The 21,117-nt window shown below is 40.3% G+C and overlaps 1 protein-coding gene across 1 annotated transcript in view; it reads right to left on the bottom strand.

Annotated features, from left to right (window-relative positions):
- The window catches only part of TMEM242 (transmembrane protein 242), a 48,096-nt gene that overhangs the window by 16,531 nt on the left and 10,448 nt on the right, over window positions 1-21,117 (bottom strand). Inside the window, exon 3 of the mRNA XM_068551538.1 lies at window positions 14,973-15,110. Within this exon, the coding sequence (XP_068407639.1) occupies window positions 14,973-15,110 (138 nt within the window). The remainder of the gene's footprint in view (window positions 1-14,972; window positions 15,111-21,117) is intronic.

Raw genomic sequence — 21,117 nt, 5'->3', positions numbered from 1 at the left:
TATGGCATCAGTATACCTTACTTTCCTCTGCATTTTTCTGGTCAGTATTATGAATGTCCTTTCAAATGTCTACGGAAATAAAAACTTTACATCTGATACATATATGTTTTATATATATATATACACACACACATATATATATATATACCCTTAAACCCAATAAACTATAAAAGTCCAAACAAAAATAATAGTACTTTCTCCTCACTTATATAAACAGAATTCTGACCATGTAATGATTCCTCAAAGCTTTCCTCATTCCAAGAAAGCAGTATGTTCTCCCCTAACGGAGCTCTTGGTACATGCAGCTTCCTCACAGGCAGAAAAAAAAATTGTGTGTATATGTATATATATATATATGTGTGTGTGTGTGTGTGTATGTATGTATACATATATATTCCATTTTAGAATACCAAATCTTGACAAAATGAATATTTTATATTCAGGACTTGACAAGCTATTCTCATTCTTTCTGCCACTGAGCTGCAGTCCAGGAAGAGAGCAACAATAAGCAAAGGAGTCGGTGAGAGGTGAGAAAAGTGTGGCAACAGTGGAGATCCTGCAATCCTGTTTCAGTGTGACTTGCTGGCACCCTGTTTAGATGGTACAGTACAAGCTCCGTGACACACAAAATGGTAAGAGCACCACATACATGCGTTCTCTCCACCCTGGTGGTCAGATTTATGGTCACCATTTGTCAAATTAAAAAGGAGAATCCTTTAAATGATCTTTATTTAATGGTGGCTGACATCTTATTCTTTCTCTTATCCCAGTCATAGCTTGAAATGTTTTAACCTGATGCCTGTTCTCACCTTTTTCCTACAATGATTCCTTTGACCAGTCAAGTCATTTTTCTTATAAGTGTTCTTGAGGATGAAATTCAAGGACATAAAGACTCTTAGTTAGACGGCTTTTTTCTACAGTAATTTTCTTTCTAGAGTTTGAACCTCTTCAGAAATACCATCACTATGACAGCTGCCTCTTCAGTTTTTCCCCTTAGCCACACTAAATCAATTTTGAGAAAAATAACACTCTCCAAAATAAAAATATCTCAAACAAAGCAGCCTTTTATTTACAGTAAGTCTTGAGATAGGAAGGAAAGAACTAAAAAAGATGAACAGATGACTTAGGTCTACCCAAAGATGTGGAAAGCCAACTATAGCTAGCCAGCTCCCTAATGACCTTCTATCTTAGGTGCCTCATTATACCTTTTGAATGGAAAATCTAATTCAAATTATCTATTCAAAATTCAGTATAATATTATAGCTGATGGCAGGATTATGCCATAATACTTTTGGTTACACCACTTAGGAGGGAGGAAGCAGGAAATAAAGATGACTAGCAAGCGTCTGGACCAAGAATGGTTGTAAACTAAGTCACTCTATTCCTTCCACCTGGACTCTCATCCCCAGCTCCCCCTGCCCTTTTTCCATCTAGGAGTCCAGTTCAAATATTCCACGCTCTCCTAAGTCTTCTACAATCTCCCAAGGAGAACTGACTTTTTAAAAATCCGCCACCAGTGTACTGTGTACCTCTCTCCATTACAGGATTTATCACACACAGTTAAATGTAATTACTTATGAATTTGTCACTCCAAAAGGGATCACCTTTTATTTAACAGCATATCCCTATCCTCCAGAACAGAGCTTGGTATATGAATAGGGATTCAGTAAATGTTTGTGGTAGAAAAGAATGAGGAAATAACTACAGAACTGAGCCAAGTAAGGCTAGAGGGCTAAAAGGTGAGTGAGATGGAAAGGCAGGGCTGGAGAATCCACCTGGTGCTGGAGTTCTGAATAAAGGGGTAAGGAAAATGGTGCCTGTCTGGGGTTTCTTAGGAAGGTTGATGCATAAATTTCAGATAAAGCTATGAATAAACTAAAAGATTTCTTAATTACTTTCAAAGCTAATGCCCACCTTTACCACCTTAGAACATACAAATTAAAAAAAAAAATTCTACAGTGCTAGAAACACAGTAAAATAAATATGCAAAGGCAGAAGGAATATTTTTATCCTTTGAAGTTATTTAAAATGTTTTGTTCTATGGAAAACTTTTAAGAAAATAATCCGTGCACAAAACCCTTGATTTGAAAAAAAAAACAAACAAACAAGATGCAATGAAAGCAGTGTTAATATTGTAAGCTATAAACTCACCAGCATGCAAGTAGAACATTATATAAACACAATTATTTTTAAAGTCTTGTGATTTGAAACTCATAAAATGCAAATTGTAGTTTATTAAAAAAATTAGTGGGCTGTGATTCTGTTGCTCATAGATACTAAAATCTACCTAGCTCCATAATCCTCGTGTGGGGCGTCTTTACAAATCGCAGTACCTCAAAGTATTTTCTTTTGTCAGCAATACTGGGAATGCTGGGGGAAGGACAAAAGCAGGGCCACAAAGCTTTGTCTCCTGAGTAGAATAAAGGTAGAATGTCCATTCAAAAAGCAACCCTGGCACCAACTTCCTCTTTATGGTATTCAAATACTATAACATGAATTGGCAAGTTCTTCTGATAAGTTACCCAGACCTCACTTTTGTTCTTTAAAGGCATCATCTTACACATAATTTTGAATGCAATGTAAAAAAGCTGCTTGTATTAATCATTAAAAAGGAATTATTTTAATGTGGCACAAAACATGAAAAACAAAGAAATTAATATTCATTAGTATGTGTTTAAACATCCTAAATCGTATCTAAAAATTGAGAGAGTAATTTTATGGCTATAGGCTCTAACTGCATAAGTGCTGTTTTACTAATTCAGCTCATTTATTCTCTGCAATTGGCTTAATAGAAATAATACTCTAGTCCCCAGTAACAACAGCTCTACCCATCTAAAAAAAAAAATGACACAAAGGATATTTTTGTGTATGGAAGTTACTTTCAATTTGAGGTAACCTTAAGTTACCTTTATAAACTCCAAACTGCCAAAACAGATTAACTCCACGTCATAAAGTTTAAAAACTAATTTGCCTCCAGACTCCATCTGGGCAACAAAGAGGGTCAGCAGCAGCTGGGAACAGTGAAGAAAGAAAGGGGTGTTCCAGGTGGGGGATGAGCAAGGACAAGGCTCTGAAGCTAGAAAGCACACGGCCTTTCGGCACGGCTAGACCTCTGACTGAGACAGAGGCTTAGTAGAGGCACAGCTAGACTCTCAACCGCAGCACTCCGGACATTCTGGACCAGATCATTCTTTGTGGGCCTGTCCTATGCACTGCAGGATGTTCCTCAGCTTCCCTGGCCTCTACCCACTAGATACCAGTAGCTCTCCTGTAGTTATGACAGCCCAGACGGTACCTCCAGACATTGCCAAATCTCCGTCGTGGGTGGAGGTGGGCGGGTGGGACACAGCAAATCTGCCACACACATCTCCCCTGCCCTGGTCGAGAAGCAATGAGTTAAAGAATAAGCAGGGGCCAGATCACACAGGAACTTACAAACCTCTTCAAGGAACCTGGAATGTATTCTCAAGGCAAGAGGGTGCCACTGAAGTGACAGAAGCAGTGTGATCAGATTTCATCCAACAGAGTTCACTAAATACCTCCTCTGTGCTAGTAGGCACGTTGCAGGTGCTGAGGATACAGCAATGAACAAGGTAAACTCCACTCTCTTAGAATTTATGTTCTTTTAGCAAAAACAGATTAACATTTTAAAATGGTCAATATAACTTCATTTTGTAACAAGTGTCATGAAGAAAAGAAAACAGGATAACATCAGAGACGAACTGAGTGGTGGGAATGAAGAGGCTACTGTATTTTAATTAGATGGTCTGGGGAAGCTTCTCTGAGGGTGTGAAATAAATTTGGGTTGAAACCCTGGATGGCAACATAGAGCCAGCCCTGCAAAGACCCAGGGAAGGAGTTTCCTGGGCAAAGCTAGAGAGGCCCTACGCAGACATAAGGCTGGCGTGCTGAAGGAACAAGAAGGCCCAGGGCCTGGCAGGGCGAGGTGGGCGTGGGATGGGAGAGGTGACTGTGGTGGCTCAAGATGAGGTCAGCGAGGTAGGTGGGGCTACATCCTGTGAGACTTCCTCAACAGGAGATGCTGAAGGGTTTTTAAATAAAGGAGTGACATGATTTGACCTACATTTTAAAAATATCTGCGTGGAAAAAAAATTCTAGGGGAAGTAAAGGAGAGGCCGAGATACTAGACAAGAAACTATTTCAATACACCAGGCAAAAGACGAATGGAGGTGGAGAGAGATGAAAGAGCCAGGCTCTGTTTAGCGGCTGGGCTAACAAGCAGGACTTGCTCACGGCTTAGGTGAAGGGAATGACGGGAAATGAGAAAATCTACCATGATTCTCTGCTGGGTTTTTGGCTTGAACGACTGGGGGGATGGGAGTGGCACTCACTGAAATGGGAGAGACTAAGGGAGGAGCAAGTTGGGGAGGAGGAGAGGAAACCACAACTTCTGGTTGGGACGTGGGGCTTTGACATGTCTGTGAGACGAGACGGACCACGTGCGGTTTCAAGGCAAATCTGAAGGTCAGGCTGGAGCTATGTATTTGGACATTATCAGACTGTAATAGATTGTTTTTAATGCCAGGGACTAGGCAAGAGCACCAAGGACTGAGGACAGATGGAGAACAGAAGAGTCCAAGTATGAAGCCACCGGACACTCCAACACTTCCAGGTCTGCAGGGGAGGAGCCAGAAAAGGAGATGCACAAAAATGGCCAGTGAGGTGGAAGGGGTAGAAGCCAAGAGAGGGGAGAATGCTCACTTGTATCAAGTGTTGCTGAGAGGTCAAGTAACAGAAGGATAACGACAAGACCTGGACCTGGCAACAAGGAGGGCCCTGGCGACCCACACCAGCAGTTTTGGGTGTGCTGGGAAAGCAGCTGGACTGAGGAGAAAAAGGAGAGGAAGTGGAGACAGTGATCACAGGCAACTCTTTTCAAGAAATCTCCTCGGGGCTTCCCTGGTGGCGCAGTGGTTAAGAATCCGCCTGCCAATGCAGGGGACATGGGTTCGAGCCCTGGTCCCGGAAGATCCCACATGCCACGGAGCAGCTGGGCCCGTGAGCCACAATTACTGAGCCTGCGCGTCTGGAGCATGTGCTCCGCAACAAGAGAGGCCGCGATAGTGAGAGGCCCGCGCACCGCGATGAAGAGTGGCCCCCACTTGCCACAACTGGAGAAAGCCCTCGCACAGAAACGAAGACCGAACACAGCCATAAATAAATATAAATAAATAAATAAAATTAAAAAAAAAAAAAAAAGAAATCTCCTCTATGATGGGAAGCAGGCAAATGGGCTGGTACCTGGAGGAGGGTGAGGAACACCAAGAGAAGACCTTTAGAGGTGGGAGAAACTAGAGCACGTCTCTACACACTGCAGCAGAGGGAAAACTGATGCTCATCAAAGGCTGGGGAAAATTATGGGAGCGAGGTCCTGGGTAGATGGGGTGGGAGGTGGTTGAATGTCCTCATGCGTGGGGGGCTTTGGCCGCAGCATGGATGTTTCGCCCATGGTAGAAAGGCAGAGGTGCGGGGAAGATGACGGCCAGCGTGTCCTTGCAGTAGTGTGGGGGAAGGGCTGTGACGGGGCAAGGTGGCAGGCAGGGAGAAGGGACACCAGCTGTGATAAGCATCTTGGGGCAGGAAGGTGCCCCAGCTACAGTGGCTGTGAGGGTCGGGGAGGAGCAAGACGTGGTGACTGATCAGATACAGGGGTGAGAGGAGTGTGGTCGTGATAAGATCCAGCTTTTCAGTCCAGGCAGCATTGCTAGATGACGGATGATATTGCCATTCACTGTGGGTGACCCGGCAGTAGGTTGGGGGGCGAAATGGGGGGGGTAAATGACAGTTCAAGTGGAAACACACATGACACCGGTAGGATATCCAAGCATCAGTGTCCAGTCAAACGGGCCCATGAGCTAGGAGCTCAGGGGTCTGGCTGAAGACGCAGTCCTGGCAGTTGTCTGCATGTGGATGAAGCCACTGGAATGGATAGAACCGTGGAGAAAATACAAGGGCAAAGAAGGAACCTGAAGTAAACAGGATGGTGGGAAGTGAAAAACAAGAGCCAAAGTAGGATCAGGAAGAAGTACAAAAAGAATAAGAACTATGAAAGCCCAGAATCTGTTAGCACAGAAGCAAATGATAACTGATATATCTGAGTCATCAAGAAAAAGTGAAATTATGTTCAACACAATCTGCATTGTGGAAAGATATACAGCACATTAAAAAAAAAAGATTTCTTCTTAAAATTGTTAGAAGTATTTCAGTCAGGAAATACTTACACACAGCTGAAGGGGAAAGCGTGCGCTATCAGGTCTGCACTCCACAATGCTTTGGTTAGAGAGACCTGCTCATGTGAGTCCAATTTTCTATGCTCAATAAGAAACCCAAGTGAAATCAAGGCTACCTTCCCTCCAGCAGAGTAAGACTGGGAACATTCTTGAGGTGATTAAGCCTGATTTGTGTCAGGCCTGGAACAAGAAGGCTTTTATGGCAGAGCTTATCTTTCCTGGTAAGTGTTGCACATTCTTACTTTATAAAATGCTTTATAAGATGCTTGGGGCCCTATTTTACTTGTAAAAGGAAACTGGTAGGTATTTAAAGAGGAATCTTGGCAATACGCCAAAATGGCTGATTTCCCCCAACCCTTGGCAAAAAAAAAAAAAAAAAAAAGGGAAAGGACATCAGTCATTACGTCCCATTTTAAACTGAGCAAGTCCCTTTGATTCGGTCTCTCTGTCACCAAATTGCTCCTTCACATTCACACAGAGTACCTCTCACCACCGGGATGCCAAGCCCATTAGAGCTGCAATGGAATGGGAAATAAGGAGTATAGAGATGTTCTTGTCACCTCAGACCTGAATTTAACTGACGCACAGTGCCACTTCCAATTAATTTAAAAATGATTCCAGGAAAAATATTCCTCAGTGCTTAAGCTGTTTGAAGGCCCGAGGGCTTGACAGATGGCGCTATCTCTGCAAGACCATGACGACTGCGTTCTGGGCGGTCTAGGAAGCACCATCAGGAAGAGGAAGCCAGGCGGCGGCTGCTGACATAAGGCAGTCAGAATAAGAAACAAGCTTTCTTCCTGGGGGCGGAGCTGGTAGAAATCCTTGGAAGCACTGAAATTAGATTAGGCGAGGACACAGAGGGAAACGTTTCAGCCATGTTTCAGACTTTCCCTGCAGACCGCTCAGAAGTGGCTACCATTAAACAATTTGCCAGGAGACTCGAATTTGTTTTTAATCTTTGACCTAAACCAATGAAAAGTATACAGCATGAAGTTTATTTCCTTCTTAGATATCTTAGAAGTTAAAAACTTTTAAGCTTTTCCATAGTTTTATTTTACGTGTGGGTTCAAGCATTCACCCTACAATGCTGCTTTCATTTGAAGTAAGTAAACACGGTGTAAGAATAAATGTATTTAATATGAGATACACCAGAATGTTGGTAAAACTGAAATCAGAAAAAGTAAAAGAAATTTGACTGTAATTAGCAAAAGCCCTCAAGCTGGTCATAAGGTAATTAAAAAGTGAGCCTAAATATTAATATAAAAGTATGCCTAGCAACAGCTACAAAAAAGAGCTGGAGAAAATAAATTTTATTAGAGTGCATTCACCATTGTCTCAGAGATAAGGTATAATACTACTTCTTTTAAAAGATCTTTCTTATAATACATACAGATGGCCAATAGGCACATGAAAAGATGCTCAACATTGCTAATTACTAGAGAAATGAAAATCAAAACTACAATGAGGTATCACCTCACACCGGTCAGAATGGCCATCATCAAGAAGTCTACAAATAATAAATGCTGGAGAGGGTGTGGAGAAAAGGGAACCCTCTTGCACTGTTGGTGGGAATGTAAGTTGGTGCAGCCACTATGGAGAACCGTATGGAGGTTCCACAAAAAACTAAAAATAGAGTTGGCATATGATCCAGCAATCCCACTCCTGGGAATATATCGGGACAAAACTGTAATTCAAAAAGATATATGCACCCCTATGTTCACAGCAGTACTACTTACAGTAGCCAAGACACGGAAACAACCTAAATGTCCATCAACAGATGAATGGATAAAGAAGATGTATGTATATGTACAATGGAATATTACTCAGCCATAAAGAATGAAATAATGCCATGTGCAGCAACATGGATGGACCTAGAGATGATCATACTAACTAAGCAAAGTCAGAAAGACAAATACCATACGCTATCACTTACATGTGGAATCTAAAATGACACAAATGAACTTATCTATGAAACAGAAACAGACTCACAGACATAGAGAACAGCCTTGCAGTTGTGGGGCAGGGAGGGACCAGGAGTTTGGGAGTAGCAAGCGCAAACTATTACATAGAGAATGCATAAGCCACGAGGTCCTGCTGTACAGCACAGGGAGCTCTAGTCGGCATCCTGTGATGAACCATAATGGAGAAGAATTTTAAAAAATCTTTCTTTGAAGAGGAAGGTCAAATGACACTTTTTAGAGAAATATTTAAAATGTGTATGTTTTAACATGTTTTACTTTTAGTTGTTTAAAGAAAAAGAGGTCTGGCCTTTTGAGAAAAAAGCAACCTATATTAGATGAGGAGGCAAGACTGGGGCTGGAGAATATTTGTGACTCCAGTCACAGATTATTTCCATAAAAGCCTTTACAGCAGCAAGGTCTTCAGAGAGACACAATAAAGGAAGAAATTTTCCATGTATCAGATTGGCAAAAATTTCAGAGTAATAAAAGCTACTAATGACAAGGGTGCTAGGAAACTTGTATACATTGCTGGTATCTTCTAAATTATAGTATAAACTTTCCTGGAAGGCCATTTAGCAACAAATATCAAAAACATTTTAAAAATACACTTTGATTCAACAGTAGCATCTTCTGTCTTTAGAACACATTTCTTGACAATGAACAGTACAAAAAGATGTATGCCTATAGAGGTTCACTATGGTGTTTGATAGTGAAAAATTACAATCTAAATGCTGTTGGCTGGAGACTGATTAAGTAAATTATAACATACAGTTGAGTACCATGTAGCCATTAAAAGTGATGGAGATTCATATACTCCACTGTGCAAAGATGTTATGACTATTCAGTGAAAAAAAGTTCCAGAGTAGTACAGTAAAACAATATTTATGTATGATTATACGAGCATGCCTATAGAAGCTCTACAAGGATGTTCCCACTATAATAAGTGATTACAATTCAGGGAGATCTTTGGTGATTTTTGTTTTTGACCTTTTCTACACTGTATTTTTCTTTTCAAACAATGAGTACATATATATATATATATATATATATATATATATATATATATATATATATTTTTTTTTTTTTTTTTACAAAAAGTAAAGCCATGGGCTTCCCTGATGGCACAGTGGTTAGGAATCCGCCTACCAATGCAGGGGACACGGGTTCGAGCCCTGGTCCGGGAAGATCCCACATGCCGCGGAGGAGCTAAGCCTGTGCGCCACAACTACTGAGCCTGCGCTCTAGAGCCCGCGAGCCACAACTACTGAAGCGTGTGAGCCTAGAGCCTCTGCTCTGTAACAAGAGAAGCCACCGCGCTGAGAAGCCCGTGCACCGCAACGAAGAGTAGCCCCCATTCGCCGCAACTAGAGAAAGCCCACACAGCAACGAAGACCCAATGCAGCCAATAAATAAATAAATAAATTAATTAATTAAAAAACCCATTTTTGTTTAAAAAAAGTAGGTCCTAAATATATTTTTTCTTTAAAAATAAACACCAATATATGTAAATAAAAACAAATACCTCTTATCCCTTGGTTAAAAAAAAACCTCCATTTGTAAGAGTTAATTTTAAAATTTAAATCTCTGGACAATTTAAAGTATTTTACAATAACAGAATGTTTCCATTCATGGTTTTATTTCTATCGATGTTTTAGCTCCTGTGAAGACAACTATAGATGACATGTAAATTTAACTACACCAGGTATCATGGATATATTCTAACACAACCACAGTAAACGTTAGCAGTGGGTGATTCTGACCAATATTTTGAGATAACTTCAAACAAATGCAGAACACAGGACCGTTAGGCATAAAAAGCTATAGTGATTCCAATCATATCTATCAGGAATTTTTTATACACCTAATGTTTTTCCTTCAAAGGGAAGAAAAAAAAAACCAAGACAGCCTAACCATAAATATGCTCAACCTCTTGCTCAATACCTACTATAAATAATAAAAGGTAAAAAAGTTTTAACACGTAAATAACTGTAGGTGGCATGTTTTTTTCTTTTGACAACTGGGGGATTACCAGTTAGTATCACTAACGCCCTTACTGCCTGAAGAGCATTTATCTCCACTATTCTCTAAACTTAAAACACCTGCCCTAATAAACAATCTAATCACATCACCATGTTGTGCACTCACATGGCCCGAATGCACCAGGATCATGTGCACAGCTGCATTAGGGGGACCATGAACCCACAGTAAATGTTCATTCTTTTCACAATTCAGTTCCTGTTATAAAATTAATGCTGCCTCAATCATAACCACATGATAAAATACCATAATTCAAAGTAAGTGATGAACCCATTCTGAGCAATCAGGCCATGCCCATGGCTGGTCAGCAGGGTGGAGCTGGTGTGGCGATGCCAGGCTGGACCTGCACTCATTCCTACGCTAAGGCAGGCAGGGTCCCATTTTAAATCCTGGGCGGCCTCATCTGCTACAGTTGGCTGACAAGATAGCTTCCACTAGCTCTCCTTTTTTGGAACCTCTGATTAAATGATCTACCATTGTGTAAATTAAAATTTTTTATTTATATCTGATGTATTAAACATGTTCCATGTGAATGAAATTCTGCACTAATTATGAATAAACAAAGAGTAAATCCAAAATATTTCTAATAAACTGAAGAGCTTTGCTTTAAGCCTTTTCAGCCAGCAGATGTAGCTGTGAATTAAAATAGGGAATGCAAGCTGCTCTTGGTCAGCCACTAGATGGCACCCTTTTCCATGGAACTGGTTTACATTAGAGATTTAATACAATTCAACTATTTTGACACTGGAATTGATTCTGATTTACATGCATTTATCTAGAATGATCATCTCAATTACTTACTGAGTGCACAGACCGCAACCATTTTTGCTCATTTTTTGACTAAAACTTTTCATTCCTCGTAGACATATGACGTTTCCTAATGAGAGGAAGTAAACAGCGATAAAAGTTCATCACTGGAATCAGGGCAACCTCATCAAAACTCTCTAAATGCAGGGCTTCCCTGGTGGCGCAGTGGTTAAGAATCCGCCTGCCAATGCAGGGGACATGGGTTCGAGCCCTGGTCTGGGAAGATCCCACATGCCGCGGAGCAACTAGGCCCGTGCGCCACAACTACTGAGCCTGCGCTCCAGAGCCCGCGAGCCACAACTACTGAGCCCACGTGCCACAACTACTGAAGTCCACAGGCCTAGAGCCCGTGCTCCGCAACAAGAGATGCCACGACAATGATAAGCCGGTGCACTGCAACGAAGAGTAGCCCCCGCTCGCCACAACTAGAGAAAGCCCGTGCGCAGCAACAAAGACCCAACACAGCCAAAAATTAAAAAATTTATTTAAAAAAAAACAACTCTCTAAATGCAGAACCGAAATATACCACATTGCTCTCCACAAGCCTCAGGGCAGGGTCATATAATAAGAATTTCCTTGGAAAGTCACCCATAACGCTTAAAAACCTATACTAACAGTCCACTGGGGAGAGCTGTCTTAGCTCAGTGCCAGGCTCAGGGTAGGCCCACAAATGTCTTTTGAATAAACAAATTAATAAACACGACTGCTTTTAAAAGATGTGTCCTAAAAAAGTATCAGTGGGTTCATTTTTCTGTGAGACTTCTCAGATGTGGAGATCAAACTGATATGCCTAATGACTTACCAGTAGGGAGAGAATATTTGCATTCTCTCTTTTTGGTTAAAGACATGAAGATGCAATATAAAAGGATTCCAAGTCTCCATACATTCAATAGTGCCAATCAGAAAAGAATCCTGCCCCCAAATATTTTATTTAGGTAATAATCCTCTTATCAGTGCCGTAAGACAAAAAATTTCACATTCTAGAAACTAAAATAGCACAGTCTAGCCCATAAAGCCCAAGTTCTCAAGCGTATAATTTAAATAACCTAATTTTGTTGGTCTATGAAAATTTGGATTGATTCATTATGACTCTTCTAAATCAAAGACTGTTCATATTTTCAAATACCTTAAAACTTTACTACTCAATTTATGACCTACATTACTAAACTCTAGAAACATTACCTATCAATTCCATGCACTCAATGTGAAGTACTAACAGACCGTCATTTTTATAGAAACCAAAAGCTTAATAACTTTATTATTATTTGCATGCCCCTCCCCCAAAGCAGATTTCATATGTAGTCAAGGAAGTTTTGTGTACTCCTAGGCAGTTGTGCTTTACAGTCAGCATAAATTAATAAAAATAAAATCTAGGACTATTTTTAAAAGAGCAGTATTATTGTCAAAGCAATACATGTTTAAGAATTACACAGAAAAGTAAAATACAAAACTCACCCACACGCCCATAATTCTTTCACATATTACCACCAGACATATTTCCTCCCAATCTTTTCCATTTGTTTTCAAATAACTGCTCTCATATGAGAAAAGAATAGCTGTTCCTATACCAGACTGAAGTCAATTATGATGTTGGGAGGTCCACACTGAAGATACCCAGTAAAACCTGTCAAATGATCAAGCCTGTGTGGATCGCGCCACAGTCAAAGCCAGATTCACCAGCTCCTTCCCCTGCCCCTTCCACCTACACCTTTATTTCCCACCTTAGCTAGGGAGGTAAAATTGGAAACGAACAGGTTCTGCAGACCATCAGACTTAGCTTCAAATCTTGACTCTGCCAATTACAAGCTGTGTGATCTTGGGCAAGTGACTTAACCTGAGTCCCTATTTCCTCATTTATAAAATGGGGGATATTAACACCTACTTCATAGCTGTTGTGAGGATTAAATAATCTGCTATGTCTAAAATGTCTGGTGCAATCCCTGAAATGGAAGAAGAGATTTTATATTGGTCAAAGCAAAATTGAGGTAACAATAAAAATCATCAAAAATCTTCAGTCATGGGTCTTCTAACTTTTTTCAATAATCCCTACTTTATTGTTACAAACAATGACTAGCAGGCAGTTACTTTAAAAATAAAGGCTACTCAGACTAGGAAAAAAGCAACATCTGTTTGTCTATCAGTATATTTTAAGTGAAAAGTACAACAATGCCTATGTAGTTATGATTAAACTCAATGTGAAAAATTCAATAATAATAATCCCTATTACTCCGGCAATTCCCTCTCCCTTGCATCAATTCCCCCCCTCCACTGAATCACTCCTATCAGCACACACACATGCTGTTAATTCTCCCAACTTTAAAAAAAAAACCTCTCTTGATCCCATTCGCCCTTCTAGCTACGACCCCATTTCTTTCTTTCTCTTTACAGCAAAACTCAAGACTTGCCCATACACACTGCCTCCAAGCTCTCTCCTCCACTCTCCTTCGGATCCACTCCACTCAGGCTTTACCCACCAATGACCACCACATCTCAGTGAACTACCAGTTCTCATCTTACGTGACTTATACCCAGCATCCTCCTCCTTGAAAGATGTTTTTTCACCTGGCATCCAAGTCACCATTCTCCTGGTTTCCCTGCTTCTTCAGCAGGGAAACCTTCTCCTCATTCCTCAACCTCTAAACCTGAGGAGCTCCTAAACCAAGAGCTCCTTCCTCAAACCTCTTCTCTTTTCTCTCTACATTCACTGCCTATGTGAGCTCATCTGATCTCATGGTTTACATACTATCCACATACTGATTTAGATCTTCACCTTGAATTCCAAACTTCTATATCTAACTGCTTACTTGACTCTCTACTTGGCTATCTAAAATCTACCTCAAACTCATAAGTCACAGACTGAGCCCCTGACATGATCCCCTAATATCTGCTCCTTTCACACTGGTCCCATCCATTTTCCAGTCGTTCAGACCAAAAGCCTGTAGACATCCTTTTTTTTTTTTTTTTTTTTTTTTAATTTTATGGCTGTGTTGGGTCTTCGTTTCTGTGCGAGGGCTTTCTCTAGTTGCAGCAAGCAGGGGCCACTCTTCATCGCAGTGCGCGGGCCTCTCACTATCGCGGCCTCTCTTGTTGCGGGACATAGGCTCCAGACGCGCAGGCTCAGTAATTGTGGCTCACGGGCCCAGCTGCTCCGCGGCATGTGGGATCTTCCCAGACCAGGGCTCGAACCCGTGTCCCCTGCATTGGCAGGCAGATTCTCAACCACTGTGCCACCAGGGAAGCCCTGTAGACATCCTTGACTTGACTTTTTCTCTCACCTCCCACATTCAATTTATAACAAGTCCTTGTTGCCCCTACCTTTGAAATATATCCAGAACCTCTTTTCATCAACTCTACTTCTGCCACCCATTCTAAACCACCACCAATTCTCACCTGTCACAAAGAGCCTGGTCCACAGAACTTCCTACCAGTAGTTTAAATAAAAAGAAGCCAAATATTCTGAATGTACAGCTTTTTAGCTTGGAGTATAAGTTACACACACACAGGTACTAGGATCTTTTTCCAATAATGTGTAAACACATTAATAATTTAAATAATAATTTTAAAATGCTTTATTTTACAACGATGTTTATATATATGGATGTCAAACAGCATAGAAAGTTGTTCCAAATTATTTTACTGAACAAGTAGCTCCCACAAATTTATACAGAACGAACATTTGCTATCATTAGTCATTAATTATATTTGAAGTTTCACCACCCTTAAATATTTAAATTATTTATATGATTTACTAGTAATGAGAAGCTGCCTAGTTATTAGTAAAAATTTAGTCAATTCTCTGTCATCACTTCACAAGATAGTGAATAAACTATACGCAAATTTGAAAATCTGCAAGATTTAGACCACACAAAGTAGAATAAACATTCCAGATCCCAATTATAGGACTGCAGTTACTTACACTGTGAACTCCTAAAGCCTTCCAGACGGCGAAGCTGATCACACCAACCCCACACCAGGCATAAAGTGAGCCCCACCCCAGGGCTCGCAAGGCAAGGGAAGACCCGCTCTCCGGTAAGGCAGCCGTGGCCACACTTCCCTGCAATGAAGACGGAAAGGTTCTGGTAAAAATCATCATTCTGAAAGAATAAATATTTGGAAAGTGTTTGAAATTAATGACTCTCTGTGTCAGCACTATGATATTAGGAAGCCAGACCAACCCAAGTTAATGTACTTAATAACTGCACGACTTAAGTCACAACTGCTCTGACAAATATTTGAGTGTGCAAGGCACCGTGCCAAGATCCGTGCTAGGTACACAGAGCAACTTCTTTCTGACAAAACATTTAAGACCTGGTGAGGGAGGGGGGAAACCCAGACAACTAGAAGTAAATTATGGTCAAAATGGAAAGGGCAACGACAGACCTGCATATACATACAGGGCACTGTGTACCCAGAGAAGGAGGACACCTGATCTACTTGCAAGAAGGGGAAGTTTTAAGGAAAGCTTCCCAGAAGAGGTGTGCTAAATCTAAGTTTGAGAAAAGACTTGTGATATAACTCATTGTGAGGACTTTTAAATATTTACGCAGAATGCCTGACATATAGTAGAAGTTCAGCTCCTGGCAACTATTAATAAGAAACTAGAAAAAAAACAGTAACCCTCCTCCCAAGTTTCAAGATATAATATTAAGGTAAAAATCTACAATTATACTAATTGAACAACTTTCAGACTATCAGCGTAACGAACTTGACTAGAGAAGAATAAGAATGCAGTGAGCACTTCAAAAAGGAATAACTGAGGGAGTTCCCTGGTGGCCTAGTGGTTAGAATTCCAGGCTTTCATGGCTGTGGCCTGCGATTATGGAAGTGAGATCCTGCGGGCGAGGCCAAAGGAAAAAAAAAAAAAGAATAACTGCCCCCATTACGAAATGCGCTGAGGTTGGGGGAGGGGTGGGTGCGCTGTAAAAAGAGATACTGGGAGGAATAGAGTACTAATTTCTAAAGTCTCTTCCAATTCCATGACTTAGTAATTTATAAATTTATTTATTTTTATTTATTTATTATTTTTGGCTGTGTTGGGTCTTCGCTGCTGCGTGCAGGCTTTCTCTAGTTGCAGCAAGCGGGGGCTACTCTTCGTTGCGGTGCGTGGGCTTCTCTTGTTGCCGAGCACAGGCTCTAGAGCATGCAGGCTTCAGTAGATGTGGCGTGTGGGCTCAGTAGTTGTGGCTCATGGGCTCTAGAGTGCAGGCTCAGTAGCTGTGGTGCACAGGCTTAGTTGCTCCGCAGCATGTGGGATCCTCCCGGAGCAGGGCTCGAACCCATGTTCCCTGCACTGGCGGGCAGATTCTTAACCACTGCGCCACCAGGGAAGCCCCATGACTTAGTAATTTAAAATATAAGTTGACAGTGTATTTTTATTTAAAGATTTAAACTCTGAAATAAAAAACAAAGATACTCCTCCACTACACTGGTCAGACACTCATTGGAGGACAATATCTAGGGTTAGTGTCTATTAATTTAGGTTAGAAGGAGCTCATAATAAGAAAAAACAAAACAGTAAAGGTCTGACAAACATGAAAGGAGCTAATTTAATTTTCTGTAAAGTATGGTGATATTCTATGGATGTGGTGAGCTCTTTTTCCATATCTATTTCATGAATAAAACTGCACAAGTGGCATTCACATGCTAAATGTTTCTTTTTACTATTGATACTAATGATTAAATTACATTGATCAGAAGGACCAAAGTCACATTTTTCCTTACACTGTTAAAGGACCATTAATCTTATTTTTAAATGAGATTAATTTTTAAATAAGACTGCAGGACTGCAATCTCCCAGGGATCCTGTATTTCCAAATACTATATCACAGTTAATAATTTTATATATACACACACACACACACACACACAATTATATATATATTGCTCCCTTACTATATGACAAGCAATGTTCAAAGCATTTTGCATATAGTAATTCATTAAGCATTTTACTTCACCTTACTCTGTGAGACGTACTATTATCCTCATTTTACTAAAGACCAACTAAGGTAGAGAGAGATTAAATAACTTGTTCAAGGTTTCATGGCTTATAAAAGCTAGAGCACTTCAGCAGCCTGGCTTTACAGACTAAGTGGAATTTGCCATTCAGTCATTTATCACTTCTGATTCTAAATACAACACAATACAAAATGTAAATGAAAGTATCTTTTTAAGCGGAAACAAATCATAGTGTAAATTAGAATAAAAACATCATTACTTAGGATAATTCAAATATTTACACTACTGGAAGTAGAGAAAGAAGTGATAATACTTACAGGCCTACTTGAAATGTAACCAAGGGGCATTCACTTATTCCCATAGTCTGACCTGAATATGAAATGTAATTTATCTTTAAAAATTTTTTATAGGAGACTGTAGAATTTAGGAAATATTAAGAATTTATTATTTTTCCCTGTGAGCCTGTCTGCTAAAACACATTAAACATCAACTAACAAAAATAGTCAGAAACAATAAAAACTTTAACTTCCTCAAAAGTTGTATCTTACTTTTTTCTGATTATATATCATTGTGCAAAATTTGGTATGTATGAGAAAGCATAAGAATGAATGAAAAAAACCTCCATTTTATTATCCAGTAAACCATGTTAAACATTTTGACATATTCTCCCTCTTTCTGACTGTGGACATTTTAAAAACAACTTAACACCATTAAAATGTTTTTAATCTTCAACTTTTATCCTCTCGTTGTGTCAAAAACTCAAATGTTTTTACTGGTTACATGGCAACTGATTTATCATAATTTACTTAGCCATTTGTTATTAATGTATACTAGTTTCACTTTTTTATATTAGTTTTTTATATTAAAAACTTCTTTGTGCCTAAACACTTACTTGCACTTCTGATTTAAGTCCTTGGGGAAAATTCCTCAAAGTAGAATTATTAAGTGGAGAAGCATGAATATTTTATAAGCTGATAAACACTACAAACTGTTTTTCAAAAGGTTGTACTAAGTTACAATGCTGTTTTATGAGGACCATTTCAAGTTGGCCTGCGTTAGACGGTCTCAGTAAAAATAAAAACACACAAAAAGAAACCTTTGAAATTTATATATGACTATTTATAACTTACATTTCTATTGTTACTGAGAACGAGTATTTGTCCAAGTTATTATAAGCCAATGTTCACACCTTTTGAATTGCATATTCATGTTATTTGTCCATTTAAAGTTTTCTGATTTGTATATTCTTTCTATATTAATGTTCTTTGAAGCCCTTATACCTATCATATGTGCTATCATATTTCCCTATTTTGGTTTGCTTTTATCCTTTTATTTTGCTTTTTGTTTGTTTGTTTTTGGTCAAAAATGCATTCTAATGTTTTTAAACTTACTAAAATTTCCCTCATCTGGAAATTGGTTCAAGATGGCGGAGTAGAGGACGTGCACTCACTCCCTCTTGTGAGAGCACTGGACTCACAATTAACTGCTGAACAATCATCAACAGGAAGACACTGGAACTCACCAAAAAAGATACCCCACATCCAAAGACAAAGGAGAAGCTGCAATGAGATGGTAGGAGGGGCGCAATCACAATAAAATCAAATACCATAACCGCTGGGTGGGTGACTCACAAACTGGAGAACAATTATACCACAGAAGTCCACCCACTGGAGTGAAGGTTCAGAGCCCCACATCAGGCTTCCCAACCTGGGGGTCTGGCAATGGGAGGAGGAATTCCCAGAGAATAAGACTTTGAAGGCTAGCGGGATCTGACTGCAGGACTTCTACAGGACTGGGGGAAACAGAGACTCCACTCTTGGAGGGCACACACAAAGTAGCGTGCACATCGGGACCCAGGGGAAGGAGCAGTCTCCCATAGGAGACTGAACCAGACCTACCTGCTAATGTTGGAGGGTCTCCTGCAGAGGCGGGGGGCTGTTGAGGCTCACCACGGGGACAAGGACACTGCCAGTAGAAGTTCTGGGAGGTACTCACTGGCGTGACCCCTCCCAGAGTCCACCATTAGACCCACCAAAGAGCCTGTAGGCTCCAGTGCTGGGTCACCTCAGGCCAAACAACCAACAGGGAGGGAACTCAGCCCCACCCATCAGCAGTTTTAAAGTTTTACTGAGCCCTGCCTACCAGAGCAACACCCAGCTCTACCCACCACCAGTTCCTCCCATCAGGAAACTTTCACAAGCCTCTTAGATAGCCTCATCCACCAGAGGGCAGAGAGCAGAAGCAAAAAGAACGACAATCTTGCACCCTGTGGAACGAAATCACATTCACAGAAAAACAGACAAAATGAGAAGGCAGAGGATTATGTATCAGATGAAGGAACAAGATAAAACACCAGAAAAGGGCTTCCCTGGTGGCGCAGTGGTTGAGAGTCTGCCTCCCAATGCAGCGGACATGGGTTTGAGCCCAGGTCCAGGAGGATCGCACATGCCACGGAGCAGCTGGGCCCATGAGCCACAATTACTGAGCCTGCGCATCTGGAGCCCGTGCTCCGCAACAAGAGAGGCCATGATAGTGAGGAGCCTACGCACCGCGATGAAGAGTGGTCCCTGCTCGCCACAACTGGAGAAAGCCCTCGCACAGAAACGAAGACCCAACACAGCCATAAATAAATTAATTAATTAATTAAAAAAAAAAAAACACCAGAAAAACAACTAAATGAAGTGGAGATAGGCAACCTTCCAGAAAAAGAATTCAGAATGATGATAGTGAAGATGATCCAGGACCTCAGAAAAAGAATGGAGGCAAAGATCAAGAAGATGCAAGAAATGTTTAACAAAGACCTAAAAGAATTAAAGAACAAACAAACAGAGATGAACAATACAATAACTAAAATGAAAAGTACACTAGAAGGAATCAATAGCAGAATAACCGAGGCAGAACGGATAAATGACCTGGAAGACAGAATGGTGGCAATCACTGCCATGGAACAGAATAAAGAAAAAAGAATGAAAAGAAATGAAGACAGCCTAAGAGACCTCTGGGACAACATTAAACGCAACAACATTCACATTATAGGGGTCCCAGAAGGAGAAGAGAGAAAGGACCTGAGAAAATATTTGAAGCGATTATAGTTGAAAACTTCTCTAACTTGGGAAAGGAAATAGCCACCCAAGTCTAGGAAATGCAGAGAGTCCCAGGCAGGATAAACCCAAGGAGAAACACACCGAGACACATAGTAATCAAATTGACAAAAATTAAAGACAAAAGGAAAAATTATTAAAAGCAACAAGGAAAAAATGACAAATAAGATACAAGGGAACTCCCATAAGGTTAACAGCTGATTTCTCAGCAGAAACTCTACAAGCCAGAAAGGAGTGGCATGATATATTTAAAGTGATGAAAGGGAAGAACCTACAACCAAGATTACTCTACCCGGCAAGGATCTCATTCAGATTCAACAGAGATATCAAAAGCTTTACAGACAAGCAAAAGCTAAGAGAATTCGGCACCACCAAACCAGCTCTACAACAAATGCTAAAGAAACTTCTCTAAGCGGGAAACACAAGAGAAGAAAAGGACCTACAAAAACAAACCCAAAACAATTAAGAAAATGGTCATAGGAACATACATATCGATAATTACCTTAAACGTGAATGGATTAAATGTTCCAACCAAAAGACACAGGCTGGCTGAATGGATACAAAAACAAGACCCATATATATGCTGTCTACAAGAGACCCACTTCAGACCTAGGGACACATACAGACTGAAAGTGAAGGGATGGAAAAAGATATTCCATGCAAATGGAAATCAAAAGAAAGCTGGAGTAGCAATACTCATAGTAGATAAAATAGACTTTAAAATAAAGAATGTTACAAAAGACAAGGAAAGACACTACATAATGATCAAGGGATCAATCCAGGAAGAAAATATAACAACTATAAATATATATGCACCCAACATAGGAGCACCTCAAACATAAGGCAAATGCTAACAGCTATAAAAGAGAAAATCAACAGTAACACAATAATAGTGGGGGACTTTAACACCTCACTTACACCAATGGACAGATCATCCAGACAGAAAATTAATAAGGAAACACAAGCTTTAAATCACACAGTAAACCAGATAGATTTAATTGATAT

This window comes from Eschrichtius robustus, chromosome 9, assembly GCF_028021215.1.
Source record: "Eschrichtius robustus isolate mEscRob2 chromosome 9, mEscRob2.pri, whole genome shotgun sequence".
Lineage (NCBI taxonomy): Eukaryota > Metazoa > Chordata > Mammalia > Artiodactyla > Eschrichtiidae > Eschrichtius > Eschrichtius robustus.
The sequence above is the reverse complement of the archived record's forward strand: the minus strand, read 5'-3'. Positions and strand labels throughout refer to the sequence as shown.